The 21,094-nt window shown below is 43.4% G+C and overlaps 1 protein-coding gene across 1 annotated transcript; it reads left to right on the top strand.

Annotated features, from left to right (window-relative positions):
• Positions 1–240: 240 nt before the first annotated feature.
• sphk2 (sphingosine kinase 2) lies at positions 241–21,094 on the top strand. The gene is made up of 8 exons (XM_084053400.1): positions 241–377; positions 3,443–4,998; positions 9,158–9,307; positions 10,314–10,408; positions 11,284–11,399; positions 12,562–12,765; positions 14,432–15,998; positions 17,461–21,094. The coding sequence occupies exons 2-8, from the start codon at positions 4,545–4,547 to the stop codon at positions 17,521–17,523; spliced, it is 2,649 nt and encodes an 882-aa protein (XP_083909526.1). The 5' UTR covers positions 241–377; positions 3,443–4,544; the 3' UTR covers positions 17,524–21,094.

Genomic DNA, 21,094 nt, shown 5'->3' with positions numbered 1-21,094 from the left:
CCAATTTTATAAGTGGGATGGACATAATGTATTTACATTTTATTTGGCTTTGAAATTATAGTGGACACAGAAATAAATGTATTTATTAAACAAGCCCTATTTTATACTTATATATTTTATTATACTGTTCAGATATGGGAGGAGACAATATATTCTTTTACAGTAAGCAAGGCAAAGCTACCCTTTGTAGTGTAGCTGAACACTCACTGTGAGCAGTGAGAGCATGCACTTCCATGGTAAGGCAAGGCAAAAAAAGTTCCCTGTGTCGCTGAGCAGAGGGAGCGCAGACACTTCCTGAACAAGCAGTTCAGTCCAGAGGCTTCAGGGCCAAGAGGGTGCAAGCGACTTGTAACCGTCGCGGAGGGAGCAAAAATGAGGTAATTCTTTTCCGTCTTTTGTGTTTAGTCTACCGTATATTACATATTAGTCCAGCGCATGTCTCCTGTTTGTCCTGCTTTGGTAGATTTTAATTTAAGCCTTGTCTTGTTGGGCTTAGAACAATGAATAAGATGACTGATAGATAGTCTACAGGGAGAGAGATCAGATCACACGTTTCTTACAACACGGATAACGTTAATAACGACGGCTAGGCTAACCGTTATCATCTCCTCTCCTATCATCACATCTCCCGGTTGTCGAGCTTTAGGAGGCAGACTATGAACCTCCGACCCGTAGAGCCTACATGAGCTCTTTGTTTTTACCCACCAGCCCGTTAAACCTTGCGGCCAAGGAAGTTTAGAGAGTTGGTTGGTAGCTTTAGCCAACTAGCAAGACTGGCTGCTTGCTAGTGTACAGGCGTAACCTATTTATTGTTAAAATGTGAAGTATAAAACCTTCTGAAGCCAAAACCACAACAGTTACTGTATTTTGGCACTCCGTCAGTCATTGTTTTGGTTTGGGTCCAGGCACAATTAAGGGCCATTCACACTGAGCACTATAACTATAAAAATACAAATATAGTTTTAAAAATCGTTCTAAGTCAATTGTATGGCAGCGTTCACACCAACTATAAAAAAAATACAATGGTGAACTATATAGCTATATAGTTATAGTTATCTTTATAGTTATAGTACTCTGTGTGAATGGCACTTGGTAGCATGTTTCATTTGCTAACTAACTTGAGCTCACGTTAATATGATGGCACATATCGAGGGGAAAATATGTCTTTAAAAGTCTCACAAGCCTGAAAATGTAATTGTTGTTATTTTATTGGCCGTTGGCGTGAAACGTAGAATCCCCCTGCTGTTAATATGATGTCCACACAATATTTTGTTTTTAAAATTTCCTTCGAATATATACAAACATTTGCCTTTTTATTTTGCAACATTTTGATGCAACACACAAGGTACTTTTACACTTGACAGCTGTCAACAAGGTAACACTAGGTAGACCAGATGAACTAGTTTGTTTAGCTAGTTCACATGTTTAGCACAGTGTGAAGCCCACTTGTCTAAGCAGGTCTTTCTTGAGTCACAGCAATGGAAACAGGAGATGTTTTTTTGTGGCAAAAATGTTCCTTGCTTTGGTCACTCAGCAGGTCATTGTGTGCATGGGAGACAAAATTAGCCTGCTGGTATTATTGCTGCTGTGTCCCCGCCCTGTGTCAAGGACATTAAAAGTGCAACAATGGGCATCAGCAGAGTTGTATTATTTATCCGAACTGGACATCAGTCAAGTATTGATTTTGTCTGCAATGAAGTTTGCTTATCTCCCAGCTCTCATAAAACTTCATAGCAGGATTGAGGAACCTTATTTGTCTGGTGCTTTGAGTGACTGAAAAAATATTACAGCTACCCCTGATCTAATATTAATAACGTTTAGTCATCCCAAAGCCTAGGGCCCTGATGGCAAAGATCACCTTTAGTCTTCAGCCTGGACTTTGGAAGATGAAGGATTCTGATATAGATAGGAGGCAGACAGACCAAGTCGTGCTTTAAAAGTAATCAATATTTATGGATCATTCTGCTACAAGTTTAAACTGAACACACAAGTTTAGTTGAGATAGAATTAGAAATGAATCCTGTTGAGTGAAATATCTAGTGTACTATTTAACTTGGTTACTATCAATTGTATTAAATACATTGATAATTACTACAAGGGCTAATCGACAAAAGTCACTCTGGGTGATATGTTGCTTGCTGAGCTAAACTGTTATGAAAATATCATGACATCTCACACAAAAACCCAAGTGTTTTTAGACATTAGCCTAGAGCTGTCAAATTTGTAACTGCCATCAAACTTGAGACCAAATGTAGGCTACTTGTTCTAACTGTTGCTGACGTTTTAATTAAGGCGTTTCTTTGGAAAGGTATAGTAAATATCTTTTAACCACTTTAACACGGGCAAAGAAAATGGCATATCTACAAGTTCACAACACGTTGCAGTGCGATGTGTTGTGGGCTTGTAGATCAGCTAATATGGCTATTTGTTTCATCAATTATATACGGCTTGAATTGTCACGCAAAAGAAACCTAAAATAAAAATTAACAGTCAAGGCCGTCAAATGTGTATAATCTCAATTCAGGGTACAAATTGTAAAAGACATTGTGTTGTTGTAGGTCCCCTGGCAAATTAGAGAAGAAGAAAGTCTGTTATGTTCCTGTAACCTAACCTCTCATCCCAAAATGATGTGCTGCCTCAGCCGAGGCTGCTTGAGGATGTGTGATTCTGAGTCATTGTGGCTTTCATCAGTCACGACTGGGGTTAAAGTTCGTATCGGATAAATGGAGATCTTGTCTCTCTGTTTGCGTCACCCTCCTTGTACAATCTGTTCCACATATCAGGACGACTTTATTGTCCTACTTCCATTTCTGATAAATACTTTTGTGGCTATTCTCTAGTCAATGCCTCTTGCTTACTGCTGCTAAAGTTGATGTTGTGATCCAGGACTGCAGCCTTATTCCATGGATGCTCTTGTAAGGTTAATCTTTATAACGGCTTCAGTTCAATCTCAGAACAAAATTCAACAAATTGAAGGAAGTATCTGTGGGAAAACAGTGGGTTGGCATACCCAGTAATTTTTCTATGGTGTGGCTCTGTGAGTGTCTGTCTGTGTGTCCGGAGATAATCTCACAAACCAGTAGACCTATGTTGTTTATACTTATTGATTTGAAATACTTATTGATTTGAAATAATCTAACTTTAATTTTATAATGTAAGTCGAAGGGGCTCGCTGTGGGCTTGGCTGAAACCTTGCCAAAGTTTGGAGTCGTATGTCATAGATACATGAAAGATGACGGAAACACAGGTTAGCTACATGAGATCAACATTGGAGCCACACCGATCATGATTTAAAAAAAAAATCCTATTATAATATTGTAGATGAGAAAGTTGCCATGACCATGACCATGGATATATTTGTCTGTACTATTTGAACCACCAACAGTAAGTAAGTTTGTAGCAATGCTTGTTTAACCGTTTATCTCCTTCCTGTCCCCTACAGGAACACGCATCTATGGGAGGGAACATGAGGTTTGTCTCCAGCAGGACATGACCATGACTTAACACAGGGAACCGTCTGGAGCCGTCTCCGTTTTCTTTTTTCATGTATTCTTTTTTTGTTTTGTTTTGTTTGTCAACTGTTTACTTGTCCGGTGTCTTTCACCCTCCTGCTACGAGGAGCACATTCTAGAATGAAGCAAGGGTATTAATTTTGGATAAAGACTGCATCTGTGTCGCACTGCCTGCTGTTCACTCCGTGTATCTCAAGTTACGGGCACACGTATTATTATCTGTAGCATTAAATAATTATTTTTGGGCCAGCACTTACAACAAAATATTCCACACCAATATTTTTTTAAGTGTAAAATCTACGTAGCCTCCTTGTCAGAGCAAGGTGTGTTTTTTTATGTTTTTGTCTTAATAATCAGTGAATCCATTTTTAGGTCCAATGTTATGTTCCTGTATTGTCCCTTTTACTTTGTGCTTTATTTAAAAAGTCTGTATTGATGTCGCGTGACCGTTCTTAACTACAGTGAGCGCTTTTGAACTGTTAATTTAAACGTATCATTATTTGTACTTAAGTGATCTTTGTGTAAACACTCTTTAATTGACCTCCTACTGGAAAAAGTGGAATAGGGATTTGCCTGGGATCAGGTGTTTCTGAAGTGCTCTCCATCATTTGTCACTGGATAGTGCTGAGAAACTGTATAAACTGGTGGCACTTTAGACCAAACTGTCTCGGATTAGACAGGAGCTTTATGAATAAGACATAAGGACTGGCTATCAATAAGCTGCACTTAATGGAATTGCAGGATAAAACAGAAGCACCTTCAACTGGAAGCTGTTGTTTTGTTTCCCAGATCAATAAGCAAATGGCTACAAATAGTTTTTTGTCTTTTACATAATTTCTTGAATACAAGCACTGAAGAATGATTTTCAAGGACGATTCAGGGATGATGTTTAGTGACTGACTGACATCTTTAAAAGAGCGTGCCCAATTTACTCCTCCAAGACTCCTTTGAAACGGCTGCCGTCCGCTTGTTAGCAGAAACCTCTTACAGCCGTCCAAGGTCTTTTCCTTCGCTAAACCAAAAGCAGCCACCATGCGGTCCCCAGACCCACCTGTGCCATCCCCGTCAGAGGCCCTGCTCCACAGCCAGTTTGCAGACTGGGGGTCAGGCACTAACGGCAACAGCAACAGCTGTCCCAACAGCCCCGGCGGCCCCTCACCGGCTGCCTCCCCCACCACGGCACCGATCTCCAACTATGCCCTGACCCTCACCCACACGCACATCCACATTCAGCGCCTGTCGCCGCGGCCGGGCAAAGAGGCCCGTTTGCTGATGCCCCTGTCAGAGCTGGCCGGCTCCAGCTGCCCCCGGGCACCCGCGCCCCCGTTGCTGGTTCTGTACTGGTACCCCCCTGGCAAGAAGAGGAAAGGGGTGTCCAGACGCCGGCAGGTCAGGGCCTACCTGGCCGAGAGCAGGCCAGAGGCAGAGAAGTGGTCCGTGGCAGTGCAGTGTCTGCTGAGGGGGGTGGTCGTAAATCCTGAAACAGGTGAGTGTGCAATCTGTGCATATACGTGTGTGTGTGTGTGTGTGTGTGTGGGTATGTGTGTCAGTCCCCTTTTGTGGGGCTCAGTGCTTTTGACAGAAATGTTAATCCTAATTCCGTGATATTGGGACCATAATAATTGTTATCTATTGGGCAAACAGAATTGTTTTATTGGTGTTTTCACTTTGATGTCACGTTCAATCAACGGTTTCACCTTGATTGTCTTTCTTGACTTCAGTCAGTGACTGAGCTTGCTTTGTTAACAGTGTTTGGTGTATAGCAGCACTAACAGGAGTCACTCTGACAATTGTCGACTTGGCACATATGAATCTCTGGTTTATTTCTGTTACTGTACTACTAGAAGTCAAATGAGGTCTGTTTACCTCAGGTGACCAGGTTTATCCAGGTGTCTGATTCATGTTTGCTACAGTAGCTAGGCGACCTGCTTTCTCAAGAGCCTTCATGCAGGCAAGACGGTTGTATAAATACAGCAGTGTTAAAAAAAGCTAGACCTTTATTAATCCCGCCAGGATCAAGCTTCACCCAGATGATGGCTGCTTCATGTTGAGGGCACAGTGGAGGTGGGGGGGGGTGGCGGGTCTTGCTCAGGGACACACAGACTGGATGAATCGGTGACCTTCTGATTCCCACGTGGCCTCTCTACCCACTCAGCTATTGTCACCCATGTTGTGAATAACTTTAACCCAATATGCTTCGTTGACGGGGGACGGGGGGGTGGTCTCTACTTGTTCCCCTCCTTTTTTCCCTCTACACCAAATCTCTTTGCCGAAAATATACAAGCTCACAACGTTTTGTTTTGCAATGCGTTGTGAGCTTGTAGATCTACTATTTTCGTAGAATGTTCACCTAAGTTCACCTATTATGACATGTCCAGAAGGGAAGCTAGTGTTCATGTGGTTCAAGGATATGTAAACTAAGAGGAAACCAATGTTCTATGCCATAGTAGATGCCATAGATGCACTGGAAGGCAAACTGGGGCTCCCAAACTTCAACGCAATGCAGTTAATGAGAGCCGGCTGTACCAGCTTAAGAAAAAACACTTCTTAATGATTGCGACCTTTGTCAGATAATCGGTTAAGGAAAATAAAAGATAAAAGCAATAGTTGTTGTCTGATCTCTTGTTTTTTGATGTGTACACACTATATCATTTTATTGAGGCATATAAAGAGCACAGAGTACGTTTCTGACTGTATTCGCTCGAGCAGATTCCTCAGCTTTCCAGTCAGAAACGTACTGTGCTGTTTAAATACCTCAATAACATTTTGTACACACTTTAAAAAAAACAAGAGACCAGAACACAAAAGTGTGATAGGTCTTCTTTTATTTCTTTAAGGGTCACAATCATTAAAAGATGGTTTATTCATAATTTAATTGAAGTTGGTATTGCCGGAAGCTGGTATTGCCGGATCAAGAAAGTGATGTTTCTGTCTCCTCCTCCTTACCTACTGTATCTTTGATGTGGTTAAGGATGCATGCCAGATTCTATTCTTGCCATGCTAGCTTCATAGGACCACAATGAAAACAAGGCCACAGGGCTTTTTGTGTTATCCTTTAAGCAATGCTTGTTAAACTGTACTTGCCGTACGTAAGTATTCAATCAATCAATCAATCAATCAATCAATCAGATAAAGGTGGTCATGATGCAACTATTGCCAACACTAGTTACTTTTCCGAAATAGAAAGTATAAACACCTTTTTGGTGGTGGGGATTCATATTAACCAATCCCAACACAGGATGTCATACTTATTCCAAGCCTCAGGCACATTGATTTCTAACTTACTTTGTCTAACATTTAACCAATTCTCTCTCTCTTTCTCCATCCCTCTCTGGGTTGTTATCTGTCCTGCACTCATGGTCTGTATCATTGTAGTGTCCAGTGTAGAGACAGAAAGGGTGGGTCAGCTGCCATTTCCCACCCCTCCTACCCCACCAATAAACAGACAGACAGATACCACTGTCTACCCCTCTTGTCTGTGCGTAGGCCTCACCTTTCTCACCACTCCCATGGTTCTATTTACACGAGGCACATCCGACCGCCCGACCCCGTCTGTGTTTTCTTCCTGTCTTACTTCCTCCTTCCTATACCCACTCCTCTACCTCTCCCTAATCCCTCTGGCTCTATCTTTTGCTCCTCCATAGCAGCCTGACATGCACATCCGCGTACAGCTGATAACAGCCTGCCCATATCGGTAATTTGTCCCTTTTCTTAGAGCCTATCGCATTCCGTCGTCTTCCTCTCATCCCTGTCATACCTCCACTCTGTCACGGTACTGCCTGATGTCCACCGTTTTGCGCGCCCGCTTCCTTCCGTGATGTTCCTGTATGTGTGATTGAGTGAAAGAGTGCCGTTTGATCTCCCTCCCTGCATTCTTTGAGACATTGGGGAGACAGTGGCTCGGAGGGTTCCTATATCCTATTCGACCCTTGGGTTAGTTTCAAAGTGTACTTGAGCAAGGCACTTCACGCCTAACTGCTCATGATGAGCAAATTGGTGGCTTGCACGGTTTCCCCCGCCGTGTAATGCACAAAGCGCTCTGGATAAAGGTGCTATGTAAAAAGAAATGCACAATTTACAAACATACAGGAATGTGGGGGCATGGCCAAGCCAAATCAATCATTGTCTTGGAGGTGCAAACAATACCGGTATCTTGCCTTTGTGAGATTGCACACAGTGATATATTTTTCTGTCCTCTGGACAATAACAGTGTTTACGTATTGTAGTGCAGGGACCTGGAACAACATACACCGTCTTATGAAAAATGAAGATGGCACGTCCAAATATTTGTTTTTCAAGCCCACAAGCCACAAAAGGGAGCCAAATCCAATCCATTCAAGAAGTGCCTTTTGTTAGCATCTTCAACAACACTTTGACACTGTGGACAGCGATTCCCATCGCTTCCCCTATTCACACTTACTAGGGTGTGACGTAACTGTTGCTAAAAGAATACTGCGTGAACTTTGTGAACCCCCCCCCCCCATCTGAATAGTGCCATAACCACATTTAAACCGGGAAAGCATCCGTGTCATTTTTGAAAAATCTTGAAAGTGTGATAACTTCTGATTTAGAAGGCATTTGTAGAACTGGCCCCGTCTGTAGTGTCTCCTACTTTTTTCCTCTACACCAACTCCCCTCGCTGAAAATAGCCAATCTACAAGCTCACAATGCATCACAATGTGAGCTTGTAGATTGGCTATGTTCCCAAAATGTTTGCCTGTAGCATGACCCAGAATGGGGGCACTAGGGTTCATGTGGTTAATAATGACTGATAGATATTGGATACGCACCTCTCTCTGGCACTCTCAGTGATGGCTCATCTTGTTTCCCCACACCTGGGTAGTGGGTACTGTGTGCTATCTTTGTCTTCTTGAGTGTCTTACCTGAATGTAAATGATTCATAGATGCTGCTTCCTAAAGAGCAAGAGCGATGCACAGCAGTAAGCAGATCCTATGACATGAACAAGCAGTATTGAACTTGGATGTGCCAAAAGTCCCAGGCCGAGGGAACTCTGTAATGACAGCTAGAGAGGTTGATGAGGCTTTAGCAGTGTAATGACAATGTTTGTCCACTAAACATCCATACTTGAAATGCCTCCGAATTGTTGTATTTTCTCAAATTTTCCTTGGAACGCACAACTTTACAACATACCAACCCTATTTTCAAAAATGCCGATCGACAAGCTCACAACGTGTCATGGCGTGTTGTGAGCTTGTACATCACCTATTTTTGAAAATTATGAAATTATTCTGAAAACATTTAAAACATTTTTTTTTTACTTCTTGTATTGACAAAGTTATAAATAAGAGAATAATGGAGATGAGGTTATTTGGGTTAATTATGTTTCTTTGTACTGTTGAACATGCATTGATACTAAGAATATTTTTTATATCTTTAGTGAATAGGATATCTTTATCTGAATATTTTACGTTGTGTTTGTAGAAATCTGCCTCTGATGTAGAAGTATTTTAAATGCTTCCTTCCCAGCCATAATTAAATATTCCCCAGCCATAATTATAGTTTAGCTGACAACATCGGTAGCTTTCCTTTGCCAATGCAGTGAATTGCTGATTATGCCCTTTGCTTAGAATCAAGTTATTCTCACACTACATTTTGTAATGGACAAATATATTTTGCATTTCAGAATTCACACGAAGTCTGCTACCTCGACCCCGACGACTGATGCTATTGGTCAACCCTTTCAGTGGGCGGGGCCAGGCGATGCAGTGGTGTCAGACACACATCCTGCCAATGATCAGAGAGGCTAATATCAGCTACAACCTGATCCAGACCGGTAAACACACACGCACACACACACACACACACACACACACACACAGCAACATTAACTACAACCTGATCTAGATAGATTTAACACACACAGACAGACAGACACACACTCATACATCAAGTTTTGTTTGTGAGAAAGGTTGAGTGCCAGAGTGATTGAGCGTACAATTACATACTGTCAGAAAATTATTATTCCCTGGGAGGAAGGGGAGGGGTGGGTATGTTTACTGTCTAGTGTCAAACATCCATCTTGTTTTAGCCCAATTTGATCCACAGAGCCCCACAGAACTCTACACTGATGCATGCTATCTATGACTGGGGCGATATGGACAGAATCAAATCACTATATTTTTGTCTTGTGGCCATCCACAATGACATGAATCCATTTGAAAAAAAAGGATGGCTGATGCACAGAAAGTGGTGGCTTTTTACCCACCGAATAATCATTAAGAAATACCAGTTTCCATTGCATTAGTTTTGCTTTCCTGAACGGATTTGGATCGGATGCATCCCAAACGGACACACACACACGGACACACACACACACACACACACACACACACACACACACACACACACACACACACGGACACACACACACGGACACACACACGGACACACACACACCAAAATCACCAAAAACTCAAAAATCCGCTACAACCTGACAGATAACCACATAAAGCTTTATATACATCTCCGTACAACAAATAGGGAAAATAGCAAATATACAATGTCCCAACCCATCGTGATGTGATGTGAGATTGTAGATAATGCTATAGCTATTTTTGGGGAAAAAGTTAAATCTTCAGAAGATTTTCCCAACATTGGAACGCCAGGGTTAATATCGTTAAAACACACAGGTGTATTGATTGGCCTTAGTATATTTTCAGACCATGTGTCTGTTTTCAAACCAAGAAATACACTTTTAATGTCCACAAAACAAAAGCAGTGTTGTTGACTCCTGTGTGTTCAAACAAGTGCTTCATGTTTATCCTGTGTTGTTGTCTCAGAGCGCCAGAACCACGCCAGGGAGCTCATCAGAGAGATCCGTCTGCCGGAGTGGGACGGGATCATCATCATCTCTGGAGACGGCCTGCTGCATGAGGTGGGTCTCCAAGGGAGGGCAAATGTGCTTGTGTGTGTTTGCTTGTATTGCTATACTTGTATAGTACAATTTGGGAAATAGATATCGTGAAGACCATTTTCCTGGTCCTCACTAGAAAAAATGTTGTTTTATGGTTGGGGGGGAAAAAGATGTTTAGAGAAATGTTTACAATTAGAAAAAGGTTCAGGTTGGGGTTAGGATTAGTCACTTAGAACAGGGGTCTTCAACAGGGGGTCCGGGACCCCTAGGGGGTCCTCAGAGTTGCTACAGGGGGTCCGCCAAATCTCTCTGTGATAGGATCATTGTTTTTTACATTAACCACTTGAACCCTCGCATCCCTATTCTAAGGACAACTTTAGCCGAAAATAGCTGATCTACAAGCTCACAACGCCTCGCAGCGCGAGGCGTTGTGAGCTTGTAGATCGGCTATTTTCGGCGAAGAGGGGAAAAAAGAGCAGAGTGAAAGTGAAAGTATTGACGGTTTAAGTCGTTAAATGTCTGAAAATACACATTAACATGAATCCAAGATCTATGAAAAGCTTTAATAATCTGCAACACAATTTTATGTAATATATAGTGGGGGTCCCTGCTTCATCTCTCTCTCTCAGTTAAGGATCCTTGGCCTGAAAAGGTTGAAGACCCCTGACTTAGAAGTTAGGTTTAAGGATTAGAGTTATGCCTGATTCACGCATGTGTGTGTGTGTGTGTGTGTGTGTGTGTGGGGTCAGGTAAAAGGGCCTCGCATTTTGATGTGTACCTTTTTGTGTCAGTATTATGTGGGTGTTGATATGTCACTGCATCAATGTCCTCAGGACTAACTCCAGTACATCTAGACTAGAGACTAGAGTACAGGGTGACTGTGGCTGTGTGTGCAGGTAATCAATGGCCTGATGGAGCGACCGGACTGGGAACAAGCAATAAAGACCCCGGTGGGCATCCTGCCCTGCGGCTCTGGAAACGCCCTGGCTGGTGCCATCAACCACCATGCTGGGTAAGAGTTGCTTTCTGCAGGTCATTTTCCAGCTTGAGCTGAACATTTTTGTGACCCAGACACAACTATGTATCTGTTATGGAAGTCCTAGATGCGACACAAGGTAGCAATAGTGGTTAGGGCTGGGCAATATCGATATTTGTCTGGGGTTTCCATTGTAATATCTAATCCTGATAATGCATACCGGTAAGTGTATTTTCCTGGTTTCCCTATTTATACTTCCTAAAAGGTGTGTGTGTGGGGGGGGGGGGGGGGGGGGGTAATGACAACAATTGTGTGTATCTGCTGAGTCATGTGGACCAGCCCACTGTGAATTTATCAAGTGGTTTATAAATTTGTCAGCATTGATCAAGATAAATAGCCACTCTGTGAAGATGTGGAAAGTTTAATCAGGGCTGACCTTAGGACTCTAGACCCCTCCACACACACAACACAGATAAGTTGTGATATGTTGATATCGCTGTTAAGTCTGAAGTGATTGCACCATGTTAGTGTAATTGGGAAACTTACATAAGTGGTCACTTCCTCCCGATGACAACAATGTGTGAACAAATTCAAAGTTCGTTGGGGCCGCCGCTGGCCTAGTGGTTAAGGCGCATGCCACATATAGGCTCTAATGCAGCTTGACAGCGAGTCACGAGTTCGAGTCCCTAGCCTGACGACCTTTGCTGCGTGTTACTCCCTGTCCCTGTCAAAAAAGATATATTAAAAAATATTTCAATGTCAAGGCCATTGAGTTTGTGTGAGATGGGTTATGAGTTTTAGATTTTGTGTGTGTTATTTGCAGAATAACACTGTGCACAGGAATGCTTGGCACACCAAAGTCTTTGTAGTGGTGCTGGCCCACGGCAGAAGGATCCAAATGTCTAAGAGACAATAAAGTGGCCGCACACACTGGTAGCCAAAGTGCCAATATTTTATTCTGGACTGAATATTTGCAGAATAAACCACAGATCCTTTAACTTAAATCTGTTTGGCTGTCCCTTGTCCTCAGCAAAGAGAAAACAAGCATGTCTTTTTTTTTATCTCAATCTAGTTATCTGACAGTAAGTATATCTGTAAAGAGATAGAGAAAGGACTCTGTCTTGGGCTGTTGTTTGTCTTTTATCTGTATCTGCGGGCGATGGTGTGCAGTTTCACAGTTTGTTCTGTTGTTCCTCAGTTATGACATGTGCCTTCGCGAGCCACTCCTCCTCAACTGCTGCTTCCTGCTTTGTCGCGGCGGGGTCCGCCCCATGGACCTGGTCTCTGTGACAACCAGCCCCGACCCTTCGCATCACGGCCGCGGCCCCACCTCCAGACGACTGTTTTCCTTCCTGTCCGTGGCCTGGGGCTTCGTGTCCGACGTGGACATCGAGAGTGAGAGGTGTGTGTGGGAGGGACGGGGAGAGAGAAAACGAGAGAGGGAGGTTGGGAGAGAGGCGCTATGAGAGAGTAAGGTGTGTGTGTGTGTGGGTTTATGAGAGAGTAGGAGTAGTATGTGTAACTGCAGCATACTTGTTGTTGTTGTTGGACTTCATAAAGGTGGTGATCAGTCAGATTTAAATAATTATAGGCCAATATCAAAATTGTGCTGTCTAGCCAAGATCCTTGAATCCCTAGTCGGTTCCCAGTAACGTACATTCCTGAACACACACACCATACTCCAACCTCAACAGTCAGGGTTCAGACCAGGTCATAGTACTGTGACAGCTACAACGCTTGTCACAAATAACATACTAACTGGTCTAGATAATCACCATCACTGTGCAGCTATTTTTATTGATCTTTCTAAAGCGTTTGACACTGTGGACCATTATATTTTATTACAGAAGCTAGCCTCCATTGCCTTGGATGATCTCTCGGTGAGATGGTTTTCCAACTATCTGAAGGGTAAAACTCAAGCTGTTGTTGCTGATGGTTTTAAATCCAGTTCTTTGTCAATTGGTAAAGGTGTCCCTCAGGGTTCAATTTTGGGCACCCTTTTATTCACTCTTTATGTGAATAATATTGCACTGTGACTCACCTCTCCGGACTGGGATGTCCATTTTTATGCAGACGACACAATTTTATACAGTATTGGCCCAAGGCTGGAAGTGGCCACTAAAAATTTGCAGACTTCCTTCAATAGGTGTCAATGAGCTCTAATTAACCTAAAGCTTGTTTTAAACTCCAACAAAACAAAATGCATGGTATTTACTAGGTCTCCAAATATAAATCCCTTTACTGGTATTTACACTCTAAAAGGTGAACAAATTGAGCTGGTCACATCTTATAGATACCTGGGCGTTTGGCTAGATGCCAAACTCTCATTTAAGGTTCATGTGGAGAACCTAATAAAAAAAATGGACAAATTGGCTTCCTTTCCAGAAACGGGTCCTGTTTTTCTTTTACCAGCAGAAAGAGACAAAGGTTACTGGACATTCAACACGTTCACAAACACACATTAGATATACCAGTCCACGTAAGAGCAGTGAACAAGGAAAGACTGTTCCATGCAAACTTCAGGAATCTCTGAAACTGGTGCTTCTTGAGGACACACTACATAGTGACTGCACCTGTTTCATGTAACACTATGTTTATTTGCATCTGTGACATTGTAATGTGATTCAAATTCTTCAAGTTTGTTATCAGGGCTTCCTTGAAAAAGAGAGCTTGCTCTCAATGGGCTTACCTGAATAAATAAAGGAAAAAGAAAGAAAGAAGGACGACTTCGCCCATTATCAACCTATCTTCAAATAATTGGTTCTCACTAATGCTCATGATAATATGCTACCCTTTTTGTCTACTTGAAGTAGTGAAGTCGTCCTTTTAATTTTGCTTAGTTCTTGATAATTATTTAAAACTAGTCATTAAAATATTTAATGGATGCACCATGTGTGGTGTCTACTTATTTTATTCCACATATTTTACAGAACGATTGGCAAACTGGATCCAAAATTCCAAGTCCTCTTCACAATGGATAAACAAAGTTCTGGATGTATGTAAAATATGCTGTCAACACTGCTGATGTCTCGTAAAATAAAGATTTATCCCTCAACTTTCCCTTGCAGATATCGGGGCTTGGGCTCGGCCCGCTTCACCCTAGGCACTCTGGTGCGCATCGCCTCCCTGCGCTCCTACAAGGGCCGTCTGTCCTACCTGCCCCCCGCCATGGTCACCTCGTCACCCCAGGCCAGAAGGCCACTGTCCCGCAGCATCACAGAGGGGCTGGAGGGCTACTGCCGAACGCCCATCCACCGGACCTGCTCTGACATGGGCATCAGCGAACAGCTGAGCCTCCGCCGCGGCGAGGGAGAACGAGAACGCGAGCTGGAGAGGCAGAGGGAGAGAGAGCGGAGACGAGAGCGAGCCCGGGGTGGAAAAGCAGCAGGCGTGGTGCGGGCCAGCAGCCTGGCAGAAGACAGGGAGCGTGAGGGGGAGGCAGAGATGATGATGATGGGCATGGAGGATGGGGAGGAGAGGCCGGCCGCAGGATCCGAGGCGAACGAAAGGGACGGGAGGATGGAAGGAAGCCTGGAGGAGAGGGAAGACGAGGTTCGAGCGGAGCAGGACTCGAGTGAGATGGAAGAGGAGGAGGAGGAGGAAAGGGGGAGGGTGAGGGATGAGGGTAGCAGCGGCTCCGTAGAAGGAGAGGGCACTGTGCCGGCAAGGGAGCTGGGAAAGCATTACACGGCCGACGTCGGCCAAGGGGTGGACGGGGACCAGGAGGAGGAGTGTTACCCAGACAACCTGCAGGAGGCCAGGCAGGCGCTGAGGAAAAACTCAGCCCCTTCCAGCCAGATAGCCAACGCTCTATTCAGCCAGCCACTCAGCCAGCCGCTCAGCCAGGATGCCGACACGGAGTCTGGACCATACGGCGAGGAAGACACAGGTCTGAACGGCTCGTACTACCAGAAGGATCCCTACCCACGGGAACGATCCCTCACCATCTCCTCTCCCTTCCGCCACTCTCCCTTCTCCTTCAAGCCCAAGAAGCTGGACCAGAACCAGAACACCGTGCGACCCAGGCCCCTCTCCCTCCTCCAGCACCCCCACTCCAACACCCTGCCCCCCAAGATGCCCTCCCTGTCCCTCTCGCCCACACCCCCATCGTCGCCCTCCTGTGCCTCACCCCATTCCTCGTACCTCGCCCCGCGCCCCAACACGCCGGGCTCCACCTCGCCGTCGCCCTCTTTCCGCGTGCCGGCCTCCTCGTTCAACTTTGACCTCGCCGAGCCGGCCGGGCCCCTCGGCAACCGCCTGCCGCCGAACTCCCCCCGGGACGACCTGCTGCCCCCCCTCGACCAGCCACTCCCCACCCGAGACTGGGTGACCATCGAGGGGGACTTTGTCCTGGTGCTGGCCCTCTACCAGACCCACCTGGGGGCGGACCTCCACGCGGCGCCCCAGGCCCGCTTCGACGACGGCCTGATCCACCTCACGTTCGTGCGAGCGGGAATTTCCAGAGCCACGCTGCTGCGGCTGTTCTTTGCCATGGAGAGAGGGACCCACCACACTCTGAGCTCGCCCTACGTCAGCCACGTCTCCTGCAGGGCCTTCAGGCTGCAACCCCTGTCCACGAGAGGAACGCTGACCGTGGATGGAGAGCTGGTGCCCTACGGACCTCTCCAAGCACAGGTCAGAGACACTTCCGAGATGGTTCCTTGTGTTCACTGTACTTTTTAGTGTAGTGTGGTTGCTGTGGTGCTTTTTGTTTTTAGTGGCTAGAATTCAGATTTATTGGTCATTAGGATATGAGTTTGAAAACAACCGCACTCACAAATACATTAATAGTCTTTAGTAGTCTTTTAAGCTTTTAATGCAACAGAGCAGCAGCAGTCACAAAAATGAATGCGTTTAGGCCTATTGGCCAACGTCAGCTACTGCTCTTGGATTAAAAGCTTAAAAGACCATTACTTGTAAGTGCTGTTGCTTTTGATGTCAGTATTGCTTGGAATCTGCACCCGACTAAGTTCAAAGACTACAGTTATGGTCCTGTGTAGTAGAGCGCGCCGAGCCTTGAAGTGACTGATATGAGTTTGAACCCTGCTAGGGTCACTCATGCTGAAAGTACAAGTACCCATGCTGGGCACACTGTCAAATTTCACCTGGGTTTTATCTCTTCCATTTGTCTCCCTTTCAGCTTTCCTACCATCTCTCTCTCCTACACCGTCTCCTTCTCGGCTTCCCTGCTGTCCCTCTCCTACATTGTCTCCCTCTCCGCTTTCCTACTGTCCGCCCCTCCTACACTTTCTCCTTCTCAGCTTTCCTACTGTCCGCCCCTCCTACAATGTCTCCCTCATCTCCCACTCAGCATTCTTACTGTTGGTCACAAGTAAGAAAAAATGTGAAGGAGAATAGGGTTGCAAATATTGATTATTTTCTTAGCGATTATTCTATATTTAATGTGTGAGGTTCTTTCTATACTGTTTTAAAAAGTGCGTTTATTATTAATGTTATTGATTGCTTTTTCGATTAATTGAGAATTATGTTTTTTTAATACCTGTATTTCTTTATATAAACGAATCAACGCAAAAAAAATGGAAATTATCTTTTATAATTGATGTTGCACGTTTTGAGCTTGTAGATCTGCTACTTTTGAATTTGAATCCTGAAAAGTAACAGTTTTGAACATGTGAGGTTTCCACCCGACAGAGACGACAAGCAGATTTGCTCAGAAATATGTGAGGCTTGTCAGATCTATCCGAGCTACCGGAGTCTGTTTTTAAATATTACGTAATCCAGTGAGACGAGAAATGGAACCATTTTTAATTCAGCATCACTTCAGGCTCCCTGAGGGAGGATAAAAAGCTCTCTCTTACATTTATAACACTCAGCCTGAGAGATTTCTGCACGTGCAAGTGTTAAACAATGAAACTCTTTAGACTTGGTAAACTGGACCCGAGTTGGCTCTGTACTTGGACCACTTTATTCCGTCAACACCAAATCTCATCGCATCAGGCGTTGTGAGCTTGTAGATCTGCTATTTGTTTTGCAGAATATGGCTTCAAATGGTTAATCACTTGAAATGGGAGCATATCGGTGCTGTTGCTGTATTAATGTTCGCTTGTCCCATCCAACCCCTACCCCCACCCCGCAGGTTCATCCCTCCATGGCCCGTCTGATCGTAGGTGACCCTGGGGTGAAGATTACCAGATTCTGACCAGGGATTTGCTGAGCCGACCTGCTGATAGATGCAGCACCCTCCTGAATGATGTAATATCTGTTGGTATTTCTGCAGAGAGGAGGGGGGGGGGCGACGACGACTAAAGCAGCCTGGATTGCAGGGCGGTTTTAATGAAAAGGGATCACCCGCCCGCCGAGACACGAACACAGGGATTAATAGTGAATCTGAAAATGGATGGGAGAAATAGAAAACAAACGCGCCTCATTGCACAGCTGTCGCATTAGGATGAGCTTTCACACATAGCAGCCCCCCCCCCTCCCCATGACGCATTGAGGGGGATGATAAAAGCCAGCCCAGTCCCAGGATACCAAGAGGGAAGAACAAGTGAATGTTAATGGAATTGTTTTTTGTTTGTTTCGTTTGCAGTGCATGTGTTGGATGTATACATTCTAGTATGCACGCATGCAGAGGAAGCACTACCTGACGTTTTTATGCCTTACAGTGAGTCCGAGATGAGTATTGAGAAAGCCGTTCTCGGACAAGAATTTTGATGTTATTTGATCATTCGGTCATTTGAAAAATAGAATGAAATCGAAATCCTCCGTCCCCTGGAATGAAATGCCTTATCCAACACTGGGACAATACAATCGATGTGACTTTGTCCTTTTGTTCTTGGGTACATACACTAAGAAGTCTAAAATTGTCTTTGCTCAACAAATCTCCACGCTGCATATCGCCGTCCATCCCCAGAAGAGGAAAGACTTTGTTATATGAACTGATAGAACATGGGTAGAGTCACCGTAACATTATATCACAGCAACACTACTCTGTCCAGCACTAAGTCTCTGTCAGTCGACAAAGACGGGGGTTAAAAACCACTTGAATCCTAGCGAATGTTCCATGAAAATAGCTGATCTACAAGCTCTGGTGAGCTTGTAGATCAGCTATTTTCTGTGTAGAGGGACAAAAGGAGGGGACCTACTATAGACCCCTGGGGGACTATGGTCAACTAAGTTTATAGGGTTTAAGTGGTTAAGGGAAGCACCCAAGACAATTCTTGTTTTGTTTATTTTTTTTCTCATGAAAATGCCTGTCACGTTAGAGCAACACTGAAGGATCAATCTTTTCAGGGTTAATACAGTTGTAGGGTCAATGGAACTGTTGAACAGTGACCATTACCAATTTGTCTTTATTTTTTTGTATAATCTGCCTGTTTTTCTTAGGAAATGGATGCATGATGTTGATGATGTTAATGTTGATATCAGACTTATAACTGAAACATTATCGAACGTTTAAAAATATTGCCTGAGAAAAGCGAAGCTTCTCTTGTTAGTGGTTTTAGAGGCTGGCTCACTTTGAGAAATGTTCTAGAATCTTCACAACCATTGACCCCTCACTGCTAGTTCTCTCCTTTTATTTTACTCCAGAAATGGTCACTTCCTCTCTCGTAATCTGCCTTGGGAAGTGTAATAACAGGAGATTTTTTATTTTTTTATTTTTACCTCTGTTGTTCGTGTATGATGACAGTTGTAGTGGATATTTTAGTTTGTTTTGGAGCAAAGCAGAACGTGGAAACACTAACGTGGGTTCTAGATGTTTTGATAGACCGCAAAATCCTGAGTGTTAATTTAACCACATAGACCGGGAGTCCCTATTTTGGGTGTGTCATTATGTTGATTTAAGGGCAAAATTAAAATGACTAAAGGGAATAATTAACCACGGGATGAAACAATTTACACAATTATATTTATTTCTCCCCGCAATGATAAAACATGATATACTTGGTGCATGGTCCCAAACAACATGGAGCAACAAATGACATTAATAAAATATTATTTTAACTATGGAACGTATCAACATCTGATTAGGCCCCCCCCCCAACACCAGTCCAAGACTGTCTCAAAAAATATTAAAAAAAAAGAAGTTCCAAAAATAAATGCTTTTCAAAATTATAAAAAATGCCTGATAAGATTGGTCATAAGGCATAAGATGCCTCGCAAAATGGGACCCTCAGAGTTCAATTAACACTTAAGACTTTAGCCTACTGTGAAACCATAAGAAGTAGAACTATACCAGAGCAAGGTAACTCATCATAGGATAAGGATTTCTGCGTTATATGAAATGAAACACATGAGATGTCCTAGTAGTGGAGGGGGAGGGGGGAGGGGGGGGGACACTGAATTAGACTGCACAAGTTTTAACGGGTAGGATTCACTGATTTATTCTGAATCTGTCGGCAGCTCTGAAATCCCACCATAACTCAAAATAAAAGCGAATTTTCCCTCATTATATACATAAAATTAGAAACGTAATAGAATAGCCATCTCAAAAACTCCTGTTCAGATGTCGCATAACTGTTAGGCTATGTATCAGCTATTTAAGTGGCAGAAAAAAAAATCTAAATGGTGAAATAAACCAGAGTACGTCATGCCGGTAGTCTTGGTTCCACAGGCAGCGTTAAGCCTAACGTATACTCCATAGTACATCGGTGTTGCTTGCTTAAAATAGCAGATTTTCGAGCGGGTTGCGATGCGACACATTGTTAGCTTGTTAACTGTTAGTTATTCTCGGCACGCAACACCGTTGTGCAGTGGTGCATACATTTAAGCTTCAGATCTTTGCTCTGAATTAGAGGCCTTCATCTGTAACCTATCCATTATGTCTTTAAAAACTTAAGCTCTGTTCCTGTTTAATCTAAAATGGTGTGTGTACTGTAGCTACCTACTAGAAACTGTACACTTGCATATCGGCTGAGTCTTTGTACATTTGTAGAATTAAAAGAATTCTGCTTATGTGCTTGGTCAGACCCAACGATGAACCAGATGTCTATTTATCAGTATCATTCAATAACAAAATACTGTGTTTTTTTTTTTTCAGTGCCATCCCAAGCACCATCAAGAACCTGCTTTATACTTTGTTGCATGCCAGTGTTGCATGCAAAAATAGCAGATCTACAAGCTCAACACGCGCTGGTGTGCATGGGGAACCATGTTGCAGTCACCTTTTTGGAGGCAGCAGCGTACACTTTGAACATATTTATTTTCAGCGTGCGAAACTGGTGCCCAACGAAGTATAAATCAGGCTTATTTGTCAGGTCTTGGTATTGGTAAAATACCGTTGTGTTCTTATGCTTTCCAGTGTGGGATATTGAATCTATACTAGTCCATTTTTGTCATGTGCTGTAGGCAGACTACTCCAGTAATTCCACTGTACTTAAACACATAAAAAAAAGCAGAGCAGAGAATTTCTGATCTAGACGGCTATCATTAAAAATGCAAGAATCTTTATACATTTTTAATTCATTTATTGCAAGAACCCTGTTTACTCTCAATTTTAAGAGATTTGTGATGACTGAAACCTGCTGGACATTTTCTTTAGCCTTGCATTGGACCACAATGTTTTAAAGCAATTTGATACGACAATGTTGGAGGGGTACAACAAACACCCCTCCATTAATTGATAGTGCCAGTAAAATGTCTTGTCTATAGTCAACTGTCTGTAAGGAAATTGTAATTATTTACTAAACTGATGAAATATATAATATACGTATATAATGTACAGTTCATAGTTATATATGGTTTTGAATAAATTTAACTTGGAAAAAGTT

This window comes from Gymnoscopelus microlampas (genome assembly GCF_963454915.1).
Source record: "Gymnoscopelus microlampas genome assembly, chromosome: 3".
NCBI lineage: Eukaryota > Metazoa > Chordata > Actinopteri > Myctophiformes > Myctophidae > Gymnoscopelus > Gymnoscopelus microlampas.
This window is presented reverse-complemented; position numbering and strand designations above follow the sequence as displayed.